Raw genomic sequence first — 20,439 nt, 5'->3', positions numbered from 1 at the left:
CTAAATCACTCTTCGGCTCGGACTAAATTAGGAGCTCTCAGAGTTCTCTAAGATTGTTAGTTGCGGCCCCTGATGTTCATTTACTTTATATCACCATCACCACATTGATTGAAAACCTAAAGTACACTTTAAAAATACACTGGATTAACTTTTTTCTGTTACCCTTCTGGTCTGTTTTGAAAATTCAAAAACAAATGCAAAGGCCACAGCCAGACTTCAAACAGTGAGCATAGTGACATCTGGTGTTTGGTGATAGAGCAACATCTGGCTGATGTTGGGTTTTACGGTAAATGTCAATGAAAGAAATTGTTATCAATGTGACAGTAAAATTATTTAGTTTCCAAAAAGCTTCTTTTGGTTCCATTTATTAGTGAACCTCAGTGAAGCTAATGGACACTGTGTATTTTGACTTCCTGGTTGAGATTTGTGTTGCATTTCTCTACTAATATGATTGGACAACAGAAGTTACATGCTGCGGTGTCAGTATCATCCTCTCCACCAAAACTAAAGTAGTTGATTTTACTCATTCACTTTATTTAACAACAATTGTCATTGTGTAAAGCTACTTTATTACAGCAAACTGTTTGGGTACAGTAAGCATCACTTTAACTTTTATTGTGATCTCAAATTACAATGCATCACCTTTGTAAAATCCAAACCAGGTGTAATGTCATCCTCCGGCCACCCTGTCCACAAGGCAACACAGTGAGATACATTTTGTGGGCAATTTTCCAATGATCTGCACATTGTCAAAATAATGTACACAAATGAAAAAAAGAATTCACTGGAGGAGTGTGATCGTCAAAAGCACACAGATTTGGAGGGAAGGCAGGGGAACGGGTACAAACCGAAAGCTGTATTCAAACCACGGCCGCTCCTTCCACCTTTAGTTAAGACTTCTTCAAAAAGGGAGAAATACCCAAATGAAGCTTATGACCAGTACATTCAAACAGAGCACATGCGAGACAAAAGGACAAAAAAAGAGACATTAAAAAAGTCCATATACAATTATACACAAAATAAACTAGAATTTAGTGACGGACAGTGAAACAGATGCAAGTGCAACAGAGCAACAGTGAACAAGGTTTGCTCCAAGTCCCTCCTCCCACAAACACCATGTTTCCCCATGTGTGACTATATTATAGGACAACCAAATAATTAAATCCCCGACTACTGGTGTCAAGTTTCCACGATGAGGCGTCTTGACCAGTGGCCCTAAGATCACCGTTTAATTCTCAGATTGCCTGATGACTAGGAGGGTGTGTGCTGCACAGGAAACTCATCATTGTCCAACGTCTCTTTGACCTTAATTTTAGAACCCAAATGTTGTTCTTGACTTTGCAAAAGCTACAGTTGTCCACAGTCTGTGATGACGAGCTTCTTGGTGGGCGTTCCCGCCTTTGTGCCCAGCTCTCCCATCTGTTGTACCACATCCATGCCAACCCGAACCCAGCCGAAGGCTACGTGTTTGAAGTCCAGGTGTTCGGCTTTCTTCAGGGTGATGAAGAACTGCGAGTTGTTGGTGTCACGCCCTCGATTGGCCATAGACAGAATACCTGGGCCTGTGTGTCGAACATCAAAGTTCTCATCCTCAAATTTGCTGCCGTAGATGGAATTGCCACCGGTACCGTCACCGTTGGTGATGTCACCACCCTTCAAAAAACCAAAATGTTTAATATAAATATAATACAACATACGTTACGACAGCTCTGTGTGATATACACACAATGATCTGTCCGTCTGACAGTATTGAATTTTACTAGTTAAAAATGACATAACAACTTACAAACATGTGCACCTGCAATATTTACTACTGAATAGAGCTCACTTTTTATTTGAAACTGGAACATCCTGTTGACTGTGGACACATTTTAAACACAAAACAACAACAGACTGTTCCTTGTCCTGAAGCGGGCAGCGTTCCCTAAAAGGCACCATCTGTTACTGTAGCAGTCAACAGGATCTTCGTTGTTCTCTTTTTAACACAAATAAATAAAAAGAAAAGTCTGTTGGAATATGTTGTGCTAAGCACAGATTTAGATTTAGGCCTTTAGAGGACACTAAAAGCTACCGAACGAACAAACATTACTCCACTAGAGTAGAGTGCCGTTTTATCAGCACCAGGCAAAGTTAAATAAATATAGGAAGTTGGAAAGTAATCGTCACAATCTCCTCACCTGGCACATGAAGTCAGGTATGACCCTGTGGAAGATGGAGTCCCGCAGCCCGAAGCCTTTCTCACCAGTACAGAGAGCCCTGAAGTTTTCTGCCGTCTTTGGGACGATATGGGAGAAAAGCTCAATGGTGATTGTTCCCAGTGGCTGGCCGTCAGCTGACACTTTGAGGAACACCTGTGGATTGGTGTCTCTAGAGTGCTCCTGAACTCTGGACATCTGCGGTGAGACACATGAGCCATCTCCGCTATTTTGGCCCATTTGGCTCTGACACTCACAGAAGGTCTTCTTGAAGGATTCAGCGATTTCAGGAGTTTTGAACTTGGCCGCCAGCTGCTCGATTACACCATCACCGTCTGGAAAAACAGAGGAAAGCATCAACAGAAAAGAATTAATACACATGTTGGTACAAGGTGATACATAGGACCTTACTAGTCTTCTTCTAAAAGAACTGACATGGACTTCATGTGTGCACCGTGTGTACCTGAGTAGTCTGTGGCGGTCCAGATCAGTGCGTTAGCTGAGGCGTTCATAGGTTTGAGCTCCATCGACTGTGAGATTGTGTGATTGGCACAAACCCTCAACACCTGTTCTCTTCTCATCAGGATTCGGTAGAAATGTTTGGCTGGGTGGTAAAGGATCTTAATGTCACCAATGCCTCGCTCCTTCCACTGGTTGGCATCCCGGTCCCATCGGTAAAGCTTGGCACGCTCCTTAAACAGGATTTCCTCATCTTCTTCTCCGGACTTGGTCTCCACCTGAGCCATACAAAAATGCAGACGAGACAACTTAATTTAATCAAGCATGTAGAATTAAAAATACAAATCATAATGATTCTCAGATAATTGAATGTGAACAGTAGCGGCGTGTGAGTAAGGTACCTCTGGTAGTGACACTATTGGCTCAAAGTGAATGTCCACATTATTAGGAGCCTCCTCTTCATCACTGCCCGCTTCGTCACCATTGTTTTTTGGTGCTGATGACATTGCAGCCCCAAACACTGTAGCTCCAGCATTTGCCCACGAGAAATTTGAGTCTACATAGAAGACAAAACAGTAAACATGTAGTGAAATATATTTTTGGTGTATGATGCCACACTGAGACAATCAACAGTACAAAAAAAATAAAAAATAAAATAAACAGTTGGAGCAAACCTTTTGTTCCAAAAGCAAATCCTTCTGTGTTTTTGGCCAAGTCAGCAAAAGAACAGCCACTTAATGACTGGAAGCCAAAGATGGAGGAGTCTGTGGATGGAGGAATAAAACTGTCATTAAGAACTAAACTGAACTCAGTTTTTACACGTCTCTTTTGTGCATGGAGGATCCCAACAGAGTGCATTTTACTTTACTTAAGTAAATGTGACAATTTAACATAGCAGTGCAGACCCACACACAACAGACTGGTCAAAGGTCTTGGATGTGTCCTAATGAACAGGAAGTGGACTATACCTTGACTAGTTGTGGTTGTTGTGGAGGTAGTAGCTGCAGTCCCAGTGGTCTCAGTGCTGGACTCTGGGCTCTTCTTAGTTGACAGGTCAATAGGAGAGCCGCTGCTCGGAGTTTCACTCTGAACCTCTGTAGGCTGTACTGAGGTCTGCTCCTGCTGTGTAGACGTGTTACTGAATGACAGGACTGGTCGCGACTCTGAGACTACAGCAGTCTGGCTGGGGGCTGCTTCAGCCTTCTTTAACTGGGCATCCTGATACCAACAATAAATGTACCCATTATCTACTGGTAAATTGTATGTAGATACAGTCAAAACCTTTGGTAAAAACAAATGTTTCCTGTTAAACAGACTGACCCTTCAAACAAATCTATTATATCCTCATTAGAAACATCTGATATTGCAACTTCTTACTGAACCATCTCTATAAACTAATATAATCTGTATGAATTTCTGAGTGTATGATTGCCATTACATTGCTTGTCCACTGACCATATACATGAATACTGTAGAATATACTGGATTGAGATACTGTCTGTCTGCATGCTCCTATATTTAAATTATTGACTGTATAGATTCAGTGCCATGTCTGTTACCAAGTCTTGCTGTGCCTTGCGAACTTCTGTCTCAAAGTCTTCAGGCTTGTCGTGGTCTGGATCACTGTCTGTAGTGCTTAAACCACAGAAAAAGGTAGGAGGAAGCTGGAGGCTTTTGGCCTTTTCCTCTTCCTCTGGTGTTGGCTTCTTCTCCCACACCACCTGGCAGTCGGACTCTGAAATCAGTACACAACAGTGTTTGAGTTCAGCACTAGACAGGGAGGTCAGCAATACTTAAGTCCATGTTTAGGGTTATGCAGTGAAATTATGAGTTGGTCGCAGCCTTAAAGTGTCAATCAAATCAAAAAAGGGGCACTTGATGAATGAAGTGTGGGTAAATTACTCAGCATGATAAAATCCCTCTGTGATACAGGACACGACATACGTACCATCACCACATGCAGCAGCTTTCTTCCTAGGACAATCGTCGTAGAGCTTTCCATTCAAAGCCTTCACTGCTGACTCGTAGTCCTCGTCTAAAAATTCAAAACATTTCATTCAGTACATTACAATACATGGTTTGCTACGAAGGAAGAGGTATGCTGATCCCACTGCCCGCACAGAGGAATGAAAGACAGGTATGTGTATGTTCCGTCTAGTTCATTAATTTAGGTATGTAGACTTAAGAAACTTTACAATATAAAGACAAGTAACACTTTTATGCACTTGTTTAGTATCTTATGGCCTCACCATCAGTTTGATCATCGCTGGTGTAGCCGGGTTCATTCTGATAGCAGAAGAAGGTCAGAGGCAGCAGGAGTTTTCTGGCTAAAGCTGCCTGTTCAGCAGTGGGTTCCCTGACATACACAACCTCCACCTCTGAATCCTCATCCGACCCTGCACCACCTCCCTCTGCCTGCAGAGGACCTATGACAGACACAACAGAAGTAAAAAAAAATAACAACGATAAATAAACGAGCAACGACTGCGAGCAACTTTCTAAGAGTAAAAGCAGAAATTAATCTGCTTTATTCCCTTTTTACCATGGGTGTTAGTTACAAACACACAGTCATGCACAAAATGAACAGCATGCATCTGATTTAGAAATGTTTGAGACAAGTAATATAAAGAGAACATCTCTGTATGCGTGTCTTTATGTTGTTCCGTTTTATTTGACAGGCTACACCACTTGTTGGACACATGATAGTGTAAAACACCTCAGCTTTAACTTGAATTGCACATCACTGGCAGAAGCTACACTCAACAGGGAACTGTACCTCAGGCTGTTGCTACACATCCTGGACTAAAAATGGAGTGTGTGACGTTTGCACAGTGCATTCTCGTCACACACTCTCTGTGTGGAATCCTCTTAGCTCCTCTTTCACAAGACATTAACTTTTACTGATGTGCCTCCTGCTGATTTAGTTACAGTCTGATCGGTATCTGTGACTACTCATTTACAGAGGTTACTTTATTGAACGTTATCGTTCCACTGCCACATTCCCACAATTCAATGTTGGTGTCACTACACCAGTTACACTTCTTGTGTCTACAGTGAAAAACATTTTACACTTAGCTAGGAGAAAGTGTATACTACTGTATAGACTAAATAAACTGTGAGTGACAAGCCTAAAGTACTCCTTATTTCTTGATTTAAATATACTCTTACTTACCCAAGTTAATATGGATTTAAATATTTGCCAGGTTTAAACTTTAAACTTTTACTGAAGTATGTAACTGTATTACACGATCCACCATGACCCACACTTAGATCTTATGACATAATTGCTAACTTAAGCATTATTAATTACAAAATGTTTTGTATAACAAAAACTGCACCTCCACACACTGGACATGCAACACATTAGCTTGACTGTTGTTTCCACTCCGTGCATTCAGGTTATTTCTTTCTAGTAGTAGGGCCAGCCAGGTGACAGCTGATAAGTGTTAACACACACTGCAGTGATTAGAGTACCTGGGGGTTCAAATTGGGTGGTTGATGTGCTCGTCCAAAAAGCCATTGGGTTATCTTTGAAAAGCCTAAAATCCAGCCCTAAGGGATGATGGGTTGTTGGGCGAAGAAAAACTAATTCAGAAAACAACGCCAAATTGTTTAAATGAAAATGTACATACTATGTGTGTGTTGACTGATTTAATTATATATGTGTTGTAATTAATGCCACCAGACAATCTACCAGTATGTAATACAGTATATGCAGCATATTCGATTAAAACCTATTGTTCCGAATTTCCTATCTACATTTTTAAATGAAGGCACAGTTGCACCTTGCATAAAATTAAACTGTACAGTATATACAGTGGCCACATTGAAGTCAGATGTTTCTTTCCTAGTAAAAATTGAGAAGGGTGTTGGCTGGATCAACTAAGATGATGATGGAGCAATGAGATGCAGATGAAACAAGACAATAAAATAAACAATGAACACAACAGTTATAATACTCATTCAAAAACACCTGAATTAAAATAAAACATTTTACATATGTTTACCTTGCTCTGGGATTTTGAATGCAGGTGCTACAAGTGGAGCCTTGGCATGATGTCCAGAATCTTTAGCTTTGGAACTGGAGGCAGATTCAGATAGAGTGCTAGATGTAGGACTTCCAAAAATCTTCTGAAGAGTATCAGTGCCAAAGACAAACTTAGGGGGAGACACCACTGTCTTAGAGGTGTTAGCTGGACTCTGAGACCCAGATGCACATGGCTTACTGTCAGGGGACAGCTTTGTACATTCCTTTGTGGTCTCTTCCAGAACAGCGATGGCTGCCTTCCCACATACAGTTGTAGCAGCATTTTCAGATCCTGCAGGTCCACTGTCTTGAGGTGTGGCAACTCTGGATGTCACTGGAGCCATAAGTTCTTCTTTTTCCTGTGCAACCTTAGCCTCCTCAAAGACCCGTTTGAATGTGTTTGCAGTATCCTGCAGCTTGAATCTCACAGCCAACTGCTCAATATTACCTTCTCCTGCTTCAGCAAAGTCCATGGCACTCCAGACCCAGGCCTTCTCAGCACCTTTCATAGGTTCCAGCTTCATGGCTGCAGTGATCCAGTGGTTGGCACAGATTTTAAGTACCTGGTCTCGCCTCATTATCAACCTCACTTGTTTGGTATCATAATTCTGCAAGATCTTGAGGTCTCCAATACCCCGCTCCTTCCACTGACCGAGTGCCTTGTCGTAGCGATACAGTTTGGCTCTGTGACTGAAAACCACTTGTTCATTTTCCTCTCCAGTAGAAATCTCCACTAAATCGGGCAAAGGGACCACAGGTTCAAAGTACTGTCCGTCCCTCTCCTCATCCTGGGTTGTGTCCTGCTCATCATCAGTGCCCACTGATGCTCTACTCTGGTTAAGCTTAGCAGGAGACTTTGAGGGGCTGATGCCAGGTTGGAAGCTGAAGCTGAACCCACCAGTGGATTCTCCAAAGCGAAAAAGGTTCTTTCTCAGGGGGCTGCTGGCAAGTGGAGAGGCATAGACTGATGAGTCAGCTGTGTCATCTAAAGCCTCTCCTTGTAGGTCATAGTTGTCCCACTCTAAAGTGGGGCCTGTGGTTTCACTGTGAGCCTTGATAACAAGGCTTGAAACATTGCTGGCTGTAGTAATATCACCCTGGTTGTCATCATCTTTGATTTTTGTTTTCTCGTCCGTCAAAAAGGATTTCAGGTCTTTCAAACCAGACTTCATTTCCTCTGCTTTCCGAATAAGATGTGCTGTTCTGCCTGTGTCAACAAGCTTGTGGGGCGTTTGTAGTGGAATGTCCAAAAGAAGTCTCTGACACTCTTCAAACTTCTCCTTAAACTCCTCAGCAAGCTCAGGACTTTTAAACTTAGCAGCCAACTGTTCGGGTTTAGCATCTCCATCTGAGAAGTCATTGGCCATCCAGATCCATGCCTTATCCGAGCCTGCCAGGGGTTTAAGATTCATAGTGGTCGTGATCCAGTGGTTGGCACACACCTTCAGTACCTGTTCTCTTCTCATGAGCACCCGTAATCTGCCATTTGTATTGTTCTTCAGAAATTTCAGGGTTCCTACACCACGCTCTTTCCACTGACTGGTGCTGGAGTCAAATCTGAACAGTTTGACGCGTTGAGAATAAAGAACCTGTTCATCCTCCTCCCCTGTCACTAGGTCTACCTTATCAGGCATCTGAACCACTGGTTCAAACTGGATATCGTCATTTTCCTCTGTTCTATACATGTCATCCTCCTCCAGCTCAGCTGCAGCATCTGTCTTTGTGGGGGATGCCTGGAATGTTGAGAATAACTGCTCACCAGCCCCAAAGAAACCTTTGAAATTGGGGTCTTTCTTCGCAAACTGATATTCTCCAGAGGATTTTGCCAAGTCTGCAAAAGTGAATGTATCAGTGTTTCCAGCAATTAGTGGATTTTGATCTTGCTCCGTTTGGCCCACTGAGGGTGTAGACACCTTTTCATTATCATTGTGCTTGTCAGCAATGCTTTTAAGAAAACTAGAGGCTGACCCTGGTGGAGGCGCCTGGTTTTCTGTTGGGGGGGCTTCTTTTGCACTTTCCTGAATGCCAAACTTGAAGCCACCAGCTGGAATAGGCATTGAAAAAGAGAAGCCTGTAGCACTTGTGGAGCTGGATCCAGTCGAAGAAGCTTCAAATTGGAAAGAAGCAGCTGAGCTTTTTTCTTTGTTTTGGCCAAACTGGAAGGTGTTGCCAGTGCTGCTAAAAGGCACTGTAAACCCAGTTCCAGCAGCAGGCTGACTCGCTGAACTTTTGTTTTTAAAGGTAAAGCTGAAGTTGGAGGCTGAGGGAGCAGTGCTAGTTGTGCGTTTAGCATTGGGATTTGGTGTCTGACAAGCCACACAATTATTGGCTGAAGCTTCGTTTCTCACTAGACACGTATCACAATCCCATTCTCCATCCTTCTTGGCAAACATGGCTTCTAAAGAGTTGGTATCACGTGGGGCATGGCAGGAAACACATACAGAATCTGATGCAACATTTCTGACCAGGCATGCACTGCAGTCCCACTGCAAATCCTCCTTTGCAAAACCTGCACCAAATCCTGACACTGGTGGTGGATTTAATGCTACTGGAGCTCCCTCTGTTGATTTAGCGACAGGGTTGTGGTTACTACAGGCAACACATTTGTCAGCAGAGGCCTCATTTCTTACCTCACATACATCACAGTCCCACTGCCCAGGCTTCTTGCTAAACTGGATTCCAAACCCAGGATCAGTTATGTCTGGTACTGGTCCACTTTGTGCTGTGGCAGCTGTTTTAGCTTTAAAAGCTTTACAAGAGACACAAGAGTCTGAAGAGGCTTCATTTCTTGTAGAACATTCATCACAGTCCCACTGCCCTGGCTTCTTTCCAAAAGGAGCTCCAAAACCAGAACCAAATCCACTGCTTACAGTGTCAGAAGGTTTTGAGGTGCTAGTGCCAAATGTAAAAGAAGTGGGCATAGAAGCTCCAAAAGCACCAAATCCAGTGAATGTAGAGCCAGAACTATTGGATTTTGATGAATCAGTCCCAAATTTGAAAGTAAATGGACTAGTTTTGGCTTCACCAGCAGCCTGAGTGTCTGGTTTTGATGAAGAATTGGGATTGGCACTTTGACAAGCAGCACATCTTATATCCGTTGGTTTATTCCTTACACAGCACACAGTGCAGTCCCACTCTCCTTCTTTAAGTGCAAACTGGGCTGCCAGTGATCCAGGATCTTTGAAACTTTCCTCTTTCTTCTTATGTTGTTCAGGCTTCTCTGGTGATCTTAGCACTATTTTCTGTGCTTCTTCAAACTTTGATTTGAAAAGTGATGCCTCATCTACCGTTTTAAAACGGATAGCCAGCTGTTCAGGCTTAGGTTCTTCATCTGCATAATCAATGGCATTCCAGACCCAGGATTTGTCTGAACCAGCATTAGGTTTCAGAAGCATATCAGCTGTAATGTAGTGGTTAGCACAGATTTTAAGGACCTGTTCCCTCCTCATTAGGAGACGAAACTTCCCTTTAGTGCTGTGCTTTAAGATTTTAACATTGCCAATACCCCTCTCCTTCCATTCTTTTGTCTCTGTGTCAAATCGATACAGCTTTGCCCTATTGCAAAAGATCTCCTCTTCCTCTTCCTCACCAGTTTTAACATCTACTTTATCAGGAAGAGGTACAATAGGTTCAAAGTGAGGACCATCCTCATCCTCCTCAACATGAGTGCTGTCATTGTCGCTCTCCACTGCTCTTTCTTCTTCTGCTGACTTAGTTAACCCAAATGCTGGCTTGTTAACATCACCAAATTGAAATGGTTGCTCCACCTTTCCAAACATATTTTCAGTGCCTGTGCTCTGTGCAGAATCAACAAAAGAGAAACTACTTAGGTTTTTAGTGCCAAAGGTGAAGATACCCGTTTGCCCAGCAGGCTGATCCTGAGCTGGAGGCTTATCTGGGACAGTATCTGTTTTAGTGGTAAGGTCTGAGGTAAGGAGGCCAAGGAGACTTTCACTGTGCTTCGTCTGAGAAGCAGAGAAAGTGAAATCGCCATCATTGGATTTAAAATTGGAATTGAATTTAAAAGCAGCTGAAGGTGTTGACTGAGCAACTGCCCCTGCTCCAAAACTAGGCACCATGGGGACTTCAGCAGGGGCCTGTTGGCTGAAAGAGAGCTTCCCAAAGTCCACAGGCTTCCCCTCAATACTCTTTGGTGGCTGAACAGGGACTACAGATGGCTTTGTGAAGTATCCAGGTTCAGGTAGAGGAGGATTTGTGGCTTGCTGAGTGACATTTTGGCCATAATATTCCTCACTATACGGTGAAAGAAGGCTGGTGGCTGGCGATTCAAATCGCAAAGGGGCACCAAACACTTGTTCTTGAGGAGGGTAAATGCAAGCTGGAGCTGTTTGCAATGGAGGTGTGTGAGTAGACTGCTGATAAGCATACATATGTTGCTGAGGAGGCATACGGTTCATACTATACATTGGGCCCTGTGTAAAAAGAGAGAATAAATATTCAGTGTGACTCAAACTCTGAAAAAGATTTAGTCAAACCAAGGTTGCATTGTAATAATTACCTTGGTGGGGGTTACATTTGCTGCTGTACGCAGGAGATATTGAGAGTTATAAGCTGGAGACTGGTTGTAGTACACAGAGGGGCCTGTGGTGGCAACTTAAAAAAAAAAAAAAGACAGGCATAGATAAATATTTTGTTAATAGAGTAGTAGAGAAAAATATCTAACTGAACATTTGGAAATGAAATGCTCTGGTTCTATGTAGTGTGCTGACCAGTTAAGGGGGCCCCATGGTAGGACTGAACTGGAGTAAAAGACTCCTGTAGCCCCTCTGCCCCATAGCTCTCCCCATACATCTTATGACGAGGAGAGGCTCCATTCCCTGAAGAGTTGTGTCTGAGATCATGAACTTCATTCTGCAAAACAAGGAGCATATGAGAAGTGTCTGTATAGACCATGTAACCCACACTGTAAGTAACACCTCTGTTTTGCATATCAGCAGTTATCATTGTGATATACTCATTTTAGTAACTGTACATTGTGATATTTCTTGGGATTTCTAGTTACCTCCACTGACTATTATTAGGGCCACATCTAACAGTAAGCAGGTTCTCTGTTTTATGATCTGCTACCACTTCATTTACTAGCAACACCTTCCATCATATTTAACCTTTGTCATGAAAACGTATGTGCTCTTAAAATGTCAAATCTATGTTATGTTATGTGTAAAAGTACATTTTAAGAAGTATAATATTTAGTCTTCCTGACCTTGAGTGCTTCAACTTGCTGACACAGCATCTGGAGGAGATGTTTTTGATCCTCCACCCAGTGAGGTGGTGTCTTGGGAGAAATCTGAAAATTAAGGTAAAGAGATTATGACATGACCTGACCTGACCTGGCCCTACCTAACTAATGACAACAAACAACCTGAACCTACCAATCTTTTGGAAGGTGAGACTATGCTTTTGTTGGGAGAGGGAGTGGAAAACTTAATGTGGGACATGACAGCACTAGTTTCTGTAGGATGAGCAGGGCTGGAGTGAGCTGGTCCTCTTTGACTGTCTTCTTCCTCTTCATCTATAGCGTCCCCACTTTCCCCCAGCTGCTGATTCACAACATTCAAGAGGTCAACAACTTCCTCCATCGACACAGGCAGCTGGGACACAAAATTTAGACAATGGTCACAAAGCTGCAGAAGTCATAAGAAAAATCTAAAGAATAACCTGTAACCATGCAAGTCAATCCATAACCAATGTGAAATTTTAAAATGTCACAATAATTGCTATTTTTGTTTCAGATATATAAAAAATAATAATGAGGGGGAGCACTAACCTTTTCAATGTCATCTGCATTTGCATTATAGATCTTCGACAGGTAGATTCTAAACTTTCTTAGATAAGTGATACACCTGTCTTGGGTCTCCTCCACACCATTGCTGGCCTCTTCAGAAAGTCGCTGGTAGATCTGCCAAGGACAAACAATACATACATTGCAAAATTACAAAATATAGAAAAAAAGATGTAGAGGTGTCAGAAAGACTAGCTTCCATCTCTTGTGTACTAATCCAATTTGATACACTGATAAATTATACATTCCCCTCCAAAAGTACTGGAAAAGTTAAGTCAGTTCCTTCGCTTTTGCTGTAGACTGAAAACATAGGGGTTTTGGGATAGCACCATTTTTCACCCATATATTGTATACAAACCAACAAGACTTACCCGAGCCAAATGCCAGATGGATGACATGTTACTGATTGTTTCCAGGGTAGCAATGGCCTCCTCTGTCCTGCCTTCAATGTCAAGGAGAGCTGCATATGCTATTTTGGCTTCCTCTTCATAGCCCTTCACTGAAGAAATCTGAAAAGGACATGGACATACAACTTGTAGGTCAACAAAATACAGCTAAAATGTATTATTTGGCAAATTCTTCATTGTAAATTACACCATACGTGCATACATTTTGCTACTGTGGACAAAGAAGGAAACAAAACCTTGTTATTTGCCATTTAAAAGTGTCTTAAAAAAATAAACATTGTACTTATAAATGACTTATTCACAAAAAAAAGCTTTAAACATAGGTAAGTTAAAATATGTCAATTTGTAAGCAAAGCTAAAAGTTTCAAAATCTTCTGACTCATGACCAGAGGTGACAAGTACTGAGCTTTTGCAGTTTTTAAGATATTTTACTTTACAGGAGTATTTCCATTTTATGTTAAGTTTACTTCACTTCATTATATTGTTTCTAATCCACTACATTCAATTTAACATCATTAGTTACTAGTTACTTTTTGATTCATTTGATCAAAATAAAAAAATAAAAAATAAAATAAAAAATCATAAAATTATATATTAATTAAAATGCTGATTTATGATTGATGGAATCATCTCCTGTTAGGTAGTTAAAATTAGCCCTGCCTTTATCAAGTGCTGTTTTAGTTCCACAGTCTTATAGGTAACAACACATTTTAGACACAATTTTCACTTTTGAAACTGCCACTGCATTTGACAGTCGACGTGTGGAGCATCTACCCATCACTACTCCTTTCCATGTCATAAAAAGGAAACCATGGCCAATGTATTTACCTGAATATCTCGGGAAGGAAAATGTATGAAGAGGGGGTCGAGTGGTTCGGGTATACTGCGTCTGCTTTTGATCCTTTCCAACATTGGGAGGACAATCTTCCAGTAATGGACACTTCGGCCAATGTACTCCTTCTGATCATAGTACGAGTTCACGCCATTACCCTGGGTTTTTAAACATACAAACATATAGGTCAACAAATTGACAAATTCAGAAAAGCAACACGTGGCTGTTTAGACATTTGGCAGTTCTTGAATTGGTGACAAAAAGGAGCAGGTGTAAATGCAAGTGTCTGTGCAGTGTCATATAAATACAGGGTTATCTAAGCGCTATTTGTCTCTGCAGCACAAGTGTACATGACTGTAAGTCACATATATCCACTGTGAATGTATTTCTAGCAGATCATCTTAGTAATATTTTAAATGAATAATAAAGGATGATCATATTAATATATTCACATCTATATTCATGCATCATCTACATCTGCCTATTTCTTATCTATGTGCTTTGATTTATGCTGTGACAGTGCTATAGTACTTTCATCCTGACGCCTAAGGATCCTTAAGGCAACATGCAGCAGTTCTAAAGCAAAAACAGGTACAGGTAAAGCAAAAACTTCTGTACCATAAAGTGGTTATAATGCAACTACCAAGCATATTGTCTGACTTAATCCGAGTTTGGCATACTCTAAAAATACAGTCAAATGAAATATCCAGTGGTTCAGTGGAAAGTCATTATCAAGTCAAGTTTAACAAACACTTCTTTTTCATTGTCTACAAGTCCTCATTAAGATTGTGGAAAGGGTGTATGCATGTGTGTTTACGTACCGTCTGGTTGAGACACTGAGCCCAGTGGATGGCCAGTGCTGGTTGGAGCCCATGTTTTTCTCTAGCCCTCAGAGTATTTAGTCCGTGCTGCACAATCATTCGCAGCTTGGCTGACATGCCAGGACTATAAGAAGATAAACATCAAAAACACTGAATATGAGGAATCTAAAGTAATTCTAATAAAATGATCAAGTACTCTGTTTTGATATTGTTCAACATCTGAGTCACAGAACCCAAACTTTGCTTTGACAGCCAGAATACAAAAACAGTATGCAAAAACTCACGCGGCTCGTTTGTGAATGAGACTGTAGATAGCATCCCACCATTCCCTTTGTCTGTCAGTGGTCAAGAGGCGAAGTAGGGGAAGAGGGAGGCATCGAGGCTCATACAGCTGCTGTTGCTGGTTGACTCCACTGCTGATTTTTGCAGTCTCCTGGAGCTGGCAGTGGCTACAGAACACTACACCGTGTAAAAACAACTGGATAGAAAAAAAAAAGAAGACATGATGTACTGACACATTTTGACTTATAACAAAATAGTGTAAGGGGCATGCACAAATAACTATAAATAGCCCTAACAGAGAAAGAATCTAAGCAAATCTTTGAACATTTATGCCATTTGTCTAATACTACAGCAAAATTGTATCGTTTGATATGTGGACCAATCCAATCATCATCATGATGATTCTTCTTACCTCCAGGTCCAGCAAGCAGATAGACTCTGGTGCATTGGTGTCAAGTTTGGAAGTTTCCAGGGTAAGCCTGGGAAAGAGCTGTGACAGCCAGTCACGCAGAGCTGGTCTTTCAGCCAAAAGAGTCCACTGCAGTCCTAACCAGCTCAGATGTTGCAAGTCACCACTATGCAGCAGGATGGAGCCTACAGAAGATAAATAAAATTAGCATTTTTTTTTCATTGCTTCTTAGGAATATCTGGAAAGTATTTGCACTAACAACTGTAGTGACAAATATAATCAACACTAATGTAACTACTAAATGTGAGTAAATTAAGGTACTGTTGATTTGAAAGAAAATGATGACACACATCAAGATTTATAACAAATATATTGGTGAAGTGTAAAAGTCACAGTTCAGTTTTTAGTGAGTCTGCAAATTGCAGAATCAATCTATGTTTTAATTTAAATCATTTATACAAAGGGGCCCAAATTTAAGAAAGAGTCTCACTACAGTCCAATATATAAATAAAACAAAATCCCATACAAAAAAAAAATGAATAATGTAACTTAAGATAACTATTTTTGTACCAGTGTCATATTTGGCCAGATGAGAGAGCTCTGGAGCTGTGGCATTGATGAAATGAATATCATCATTAGCAATAAATGAAGATCCAATGGAGGCCTGCGGTCCAAACAGGAGTTCAAACAGAGATTCCTGACCGCTACGGTTTCTAAATGCTTCCACCACCTAAACCGAGACAACAGAAAATTATTGTTGCAGTTTCTAGAAATATAAATGAAGTCATCAGTGCACGGATGATGCAGAAGCTGTTAGCGAAAAAGCAATTTCATTATGTTCACAGAGTTGCAGTTGAAGTTTTATGTATGAGATATTTTGACCAGCAAAAAAAGAATTAATTCAGTCAATTTACTACACAGCAGTTCAGTGACCAAAAGCACTTTTTGATTCCAGATAGAAAACATAGCCAACAAATGTAACTAAAGCAGAAGTGACCAAACCTCTCTGATCAAGGTGGATGGATCAGTGCTCAGATTGAGTAACATATGTCCAGCCTGACTCTGTCTGTCATTTGCCAGCAGCTCCATATGTTGTGGGGCTGACGGGTCTTTTTTGGTCATTTTAGGCTTTGGTCTGGGGACCTAATGAGAGGACACACACACACACACAAAAAAAAAAAACTAAAACTTCCTTGCTGTGAGTCAGAAAGAAAGTCTGTAAATGGAAATAATAAAAAAAGGTTAACTTGTCTTATCTGGTAGTCTTCTCTGCATTTTCTATTAATGCCGTGATAGGTTAACGTCATTTATGAAAGGCAGCCCACTAGATGACAGGCACTGGTTACATTTGTGTTAGGTGGTGTGTCAGTACCTGGTATGCCAGCAGGTAGCACAATGTAGCCAGGTCAATGACAGCTCTCCAGGTCTGTTGGCGATCCTGCGCCAGCTTCAACAGCAGCGTGGCAGCATGCAGGTAAAGGTGACCTCTCATCTCCACAAACACTTCACAAAGTTCATCTGTGTGGCGTTCTGCCATGCTGCGCAGACTCTGCATAGCTTGGTCAAAACTACAGACACACACAGAGTTCCCTGTAGTTACTTTTTTGTCAAATAATTAGGTAAAACAAAGGTAAGGAAAACAGATTTTAAGCTCTAAAATGGCACATTGTACTGTGTAAAATCAATGCACCAATTTAGTCTTCGTGATTGTTACAAAATTGTCAAGGATTACAAAACACTGGGACCTTAAGGGACATTGTGTGCTCAAGATGCAAACTAAAGGCTTGCCCTGCAAACAAATTCAAAACAGATTGGTGCCGGCTGTTTCACACAATCTGATAGGGAGCCCATATCTAGATATTTATCATGCTAATTTTAAACACAATGAATGGATGAGTAGAAAGGCATAAAACATTTACTAATCAATCTGCATAAAACATAAATACATCAAGGAACCGTATATTGAGAGACATTCCTCATTAATGAAAACAAATAGGTTTATAAAAGAGGTAAAATAAGAATAAAATAGGTGTAATCTAGGTATATGTATATTAATACCCCTACCCTCTGAGTGCATCACGGCTGGGATTCACGCTGCTCTCAGACAGTGTGATTCTCAGCAGGCTGCAGCGAGCCAATAGTAGCTCCTTCTGAAGACGTCGACACATCTTTTCATTGCTTGATACACTGGGCTGAGCTAAATACTCCTGAAAAAAAGGAAGTACATTTTTAGTATTTCTGAGTAGTTAGGTTAGGTACTTTACTGCCTTAAACCTTCTACGTTTGATTTCATGCTGACCTGCAAAGTGTGCACCACCACTGTGTACCATTCCAGACTATGGCTCAGCATGCCTCTTTTCTCAACAGTCAGACAATGCTGGACAGCATCCGGCAGGCGACCATCGTGACAAAACAGCTGAACCAGTTTCACATTCACATGTGGATCGGCCGGCCTTGTTGTCAGTTCAGCCTGGAGGAGGTCAAACAAACGGTTCCAACCCTGCTGTCCCTGACGACTCAACAGACGTTCCTGCTCAGAATGGCACAGATAAACCAAGAATAGTCAGTATGGCATTCTTTCCACTTTTATTTAATCTATGACTCCTTCCTGGATTGCATCAATACACAACTGGCAAGGAAAATAGTGTTCTTTAAAAGTTAGACAATTAAATTTAAGACTAACATCAAGAGTGAGGGGCATTGTGATGAGTGAGTAAACTGTGATCTCCAATTCATCAGAAGTTACAAGGGTGGCATTAGATCATGTCAGCAGTTGACAGACACAGTGCATAATGGAAAGTCAGATGAAGGGAAGCCTCACCTTCAGGTTGAAAACTGCAGGGTTTCCTGGGAGCAGCTTTGAAGCTTTCTCAACCCAGAACTCTGCTCTGCTGTCACATTCCTCTTTACTGACAAGTAACTCAGCTACCTTCAGCACCAGATCCCTCTGGGCTGGGTTCAAGTCCACTGACCGCTACAGGCACACAGAGAGCAAGAGACATACTAGGGTCAGTTTTTTTTCCCAAAGGCGGCAGATAAGCAATCTGTCTAAAAAGGAATACTCTCTCAAATCATCATATAAGTCGGAAAAAAGATCAGCTGCCTAGCAATTTTATTTACACCTATGTATAAACATTATCAAATTTGCTTGTAAAAGGCACTTGTTTATATTAAGCAGTTTTAAGTTTAATATCTAGTTTAATGACACATTCACACATGTGAAAAGAGAGAGACTGAGTCTAAAACATTAGCCCTGCAATTAATAATATTCAATTCTGGGTTTTTCTTATAGCAAATGTTGATCAAGTTCTTTTTAAAACTTTTTTTTTCTTTTTTATTTGGAGAAGTATATTGTCACATGACCACTTTAATGAAGAAAGGCTTTATTTTGCCTTCTTTTTAGTGAGGTTTTTCCTACCTTGTAACATCCTACTGCCTTGTTAATGTCTCCTTCTCTCTCATAGAGCTGTCCAAGGAATTTGTGTGCTTTGGGATCCCTCTCCTGGACTTTGAGATATTCTGATACATGTCTAGCATGGGAAACATTCAAGATTAATGTCAATATAATGGAGACCATACTAAAGAGCAACAGTGCCTCTGGTCATGCATGCTTACCTTTTGGCAAGTTCATATTCCTTTGCTTCAAAGTACAATTTAGCAAATAAAAACCCTTTGACTGGCTTCTGTGGAAAGAAAACAGTAAAGGCAGTAGTTAAAAAGCATAATGATAAATGTAATTAAAAGTTAATCTGCAAGATGTGTTTTAGAAGACATCCTAGGTAGATCCTATATACAAATTTCCTCCTAATTATTAGAAATGTATTTATTTTTCAGGGTTTAGCTTGACGTTTTATTGACGGCAATATATGTATTCAATGTGTTTGGTTGTTTTGTGATTTTTGTTATATAAATTTTGCTCGAATTATTCAAGTCTAGCCATGACCGTACATGTACTTAACTTTATTTTGTCCCCTAGTGTTCGTTTTCTTTTTCTCCCTTTGCGTTTATCCACTATTCTTAAACTTTGTTGGGGAATGTGCTATCTGAATTAGGCCTATTGCTGCTTCCATATTAAATGTGTAAGCCCTAAGGAATTATATATGTAACATGTAAATTGTAGTTATGTTTGTCAGTAGCATACGCCCTAGTGATTCAATCACTATTAAGTGCAATAATTACCGACTACCAGCCCTGTAACTTCTATTTACGGACAATGTTGTCAGCAGGTAACATAAGTTTCAACATATTTCTGAACAATTTTCAGCGTATAGTCATATACTCTAATGCTGCACGAGTCAACGGCCCCTTTTTTACGATTATATAGGTAATTAGCTGGAAGTATCTAAGGTAACTAGCTTACTGTTTGCTGGCTAACGAGCAGTGCTAGTCGGCTAGTGCTGCCTTTACAGCCCCGTGCCGCGCATTTTCCTAACACAGAGGACACGACGAGGCGATTTTATGCCGGTTAGCTAGCGTTCACGCTAGCTAGCCGAGGACGGTTAACACTGGTTACACGAGCGACGGGGTTCAAGCCAAGTGACCCGCCGCCAGCTTAATTCAGACTAAACCAGCATATGTGACCTGGTGTTCAGACCACCTCGTCACACCGGCTGGCTGACACACGCTGCTCTGACATGATGGTAACATGCTAACATTAGCCGCCCGCTGAAGTTAAGTTAACGTTACCTCTTTGAGTGAGGGAGATGAACTCTGTACTGAGGACACGTAACGGTCCACTTCAGTCTTACTTCGCCGCATGGCTCCTAACAAAAGTCCTTGTGAAACGGCTGAAGGATGTGCATAGAATACCAAGAAATTCACAAAATATAAAAAACTGACATTAATGTCGGAGCGACTATCGTTTCTTTACGTCAACTCCCGTTGTGGTATTGCGCAGTCTCATTACCGTCAAATGGAAGGGGGTCACGTGGGCCGCTCGTCCCTTGAATCGGACTCTTGAGCCAATAAGAAGAGAGTGTTCGTGTGACGCACACTGACGTTTTACTTTGGAGGAAGGGTGAAGCCTGTTTGCGTTCGGCATTTATATAATTAATTATATAAATTATAATAATTTATTATTATTATTATTATAATGAAATGGTATTTTAGTAAAACAATTAAGTCAAAGCTGATAAAACATACAAATCATACATGAAACAGAAGAACAGCTGATATTTTGCTCTGTGAATCCAAAAGCTGCAAGT

The 20,439-nt window shown here is 41.1% G+C and overlaps 1 protein-coding gene across 3 annotated transcripts; it reads right to left on the bottom strand.

Annotated features, from left to right (window-relative positions):
* Nucleotides 1-513: 513 nt before the first annotated feature.
* Nucleotides 514-20,137, bottom strand: ranbp2 (RAN binding protein 2). Of its 3 annotated transcripts, XM_026377426.1 has the most exons (30): nt 19,922-20,137; nt 18,851-18,918; nt 18,654-18,765; nt 18,057-18,209; nt 17,535-17,765; nt 17,300-17,442; nt 16,608-16,803; nt 16,238-16,378; nt 15,806-15,965; nt 15,239-15,420; nt 14,829-15,022; nt 14,545-14,668; nt 13,720-13,881; nt 12,856-12,993; nt 12,470-12,601; nt 12,075-12,293; nt 11,906-11,989; nt 11,412-11,553; nt 11,201-11,295; nt 6,662-11,114; nt 6,129-6,206; nt 4,904-5,080; nt 4,603-4,689; nt 4,214-4,389; nt 3,623-3,872; nt 3,329-3,418; nt 3,056-3,210; nt 2,659-2,932; nt 2,178-2,530; nt 514-1,653 (listed from the first exon to the last, which is right to left on the bottom strand). In XM_026377426.1, the coding sequence occupies exons 1-30, from the start codon at nt 19,991-19,993 to the stop codon at nt 1,348-1,350; spliced, it is 9,147 nt and encodes a 3,048-aa protein (XP_026233211.1). In that variant the 5' UTR covers nt 19,994-20,137; the 3' UTR covers nt 514-1,347. The 3 variants fall into 3 exon arrangements, with proteins under 3 accessions (XP_026233211.1, XP_026233209.1, XP_026233210.1); XM_026377424.1 differs by lacking the exon at nt 6,129-6,206 and having other exon boundaries at nt 19,922-19,993; XM_026377425.1 differs by lacking the exon at nt 6,129-6,206 and having other exon boundaries at nt 1,348-1,653; nt 12,075-12,239.
* Between the last annotated feature and the right edge of the window lie 302 nt (nt 20,138-20,439).

The sequence above is a fragment of the Anabas testudineus genome, chromosome 21, assembly GCF_900324465.2.
Source record: "Anabas testudineus chromosome 21, fAnaTes1.2, whole genome shotgun sequence".
Lineage (NCBI taxonomy): Eukaryota > Metazoa > Chordata > Actinopteri > Anabantiformes > Anabantidae > Anabas > Anabas testudineus.
Note: the sequence above shows the minus strand (reverse complement) of the source record. Positions and strands in the feature narration are given on the sequence as shown.

Bases quoted from the DNA above. Each gene is read 5' to 3' on its own strand.
- ranbp2 (XM_026377426.1), bottom strand. From the start codon at position 19,993: ATGCGGCGAAGTAAGACTGAAGTGGACCGTTACGTGTCCTCAGTACAG. The intron at 17,443-17,534 runs GTCAGCATGAAA...CCTTTTTTTCAG, and splicing joins TGGTGGTGCACACTTTGCAG to GAGTATTTAGCTCAGCCCAG. The intron at 13,882-14,544 runs GTACGTAAACAC...TTAAAAACCCAG, and splicing joins CTCAGTGTCTCAACCAGACG to GGTAATGGCGTGAACTCGTA.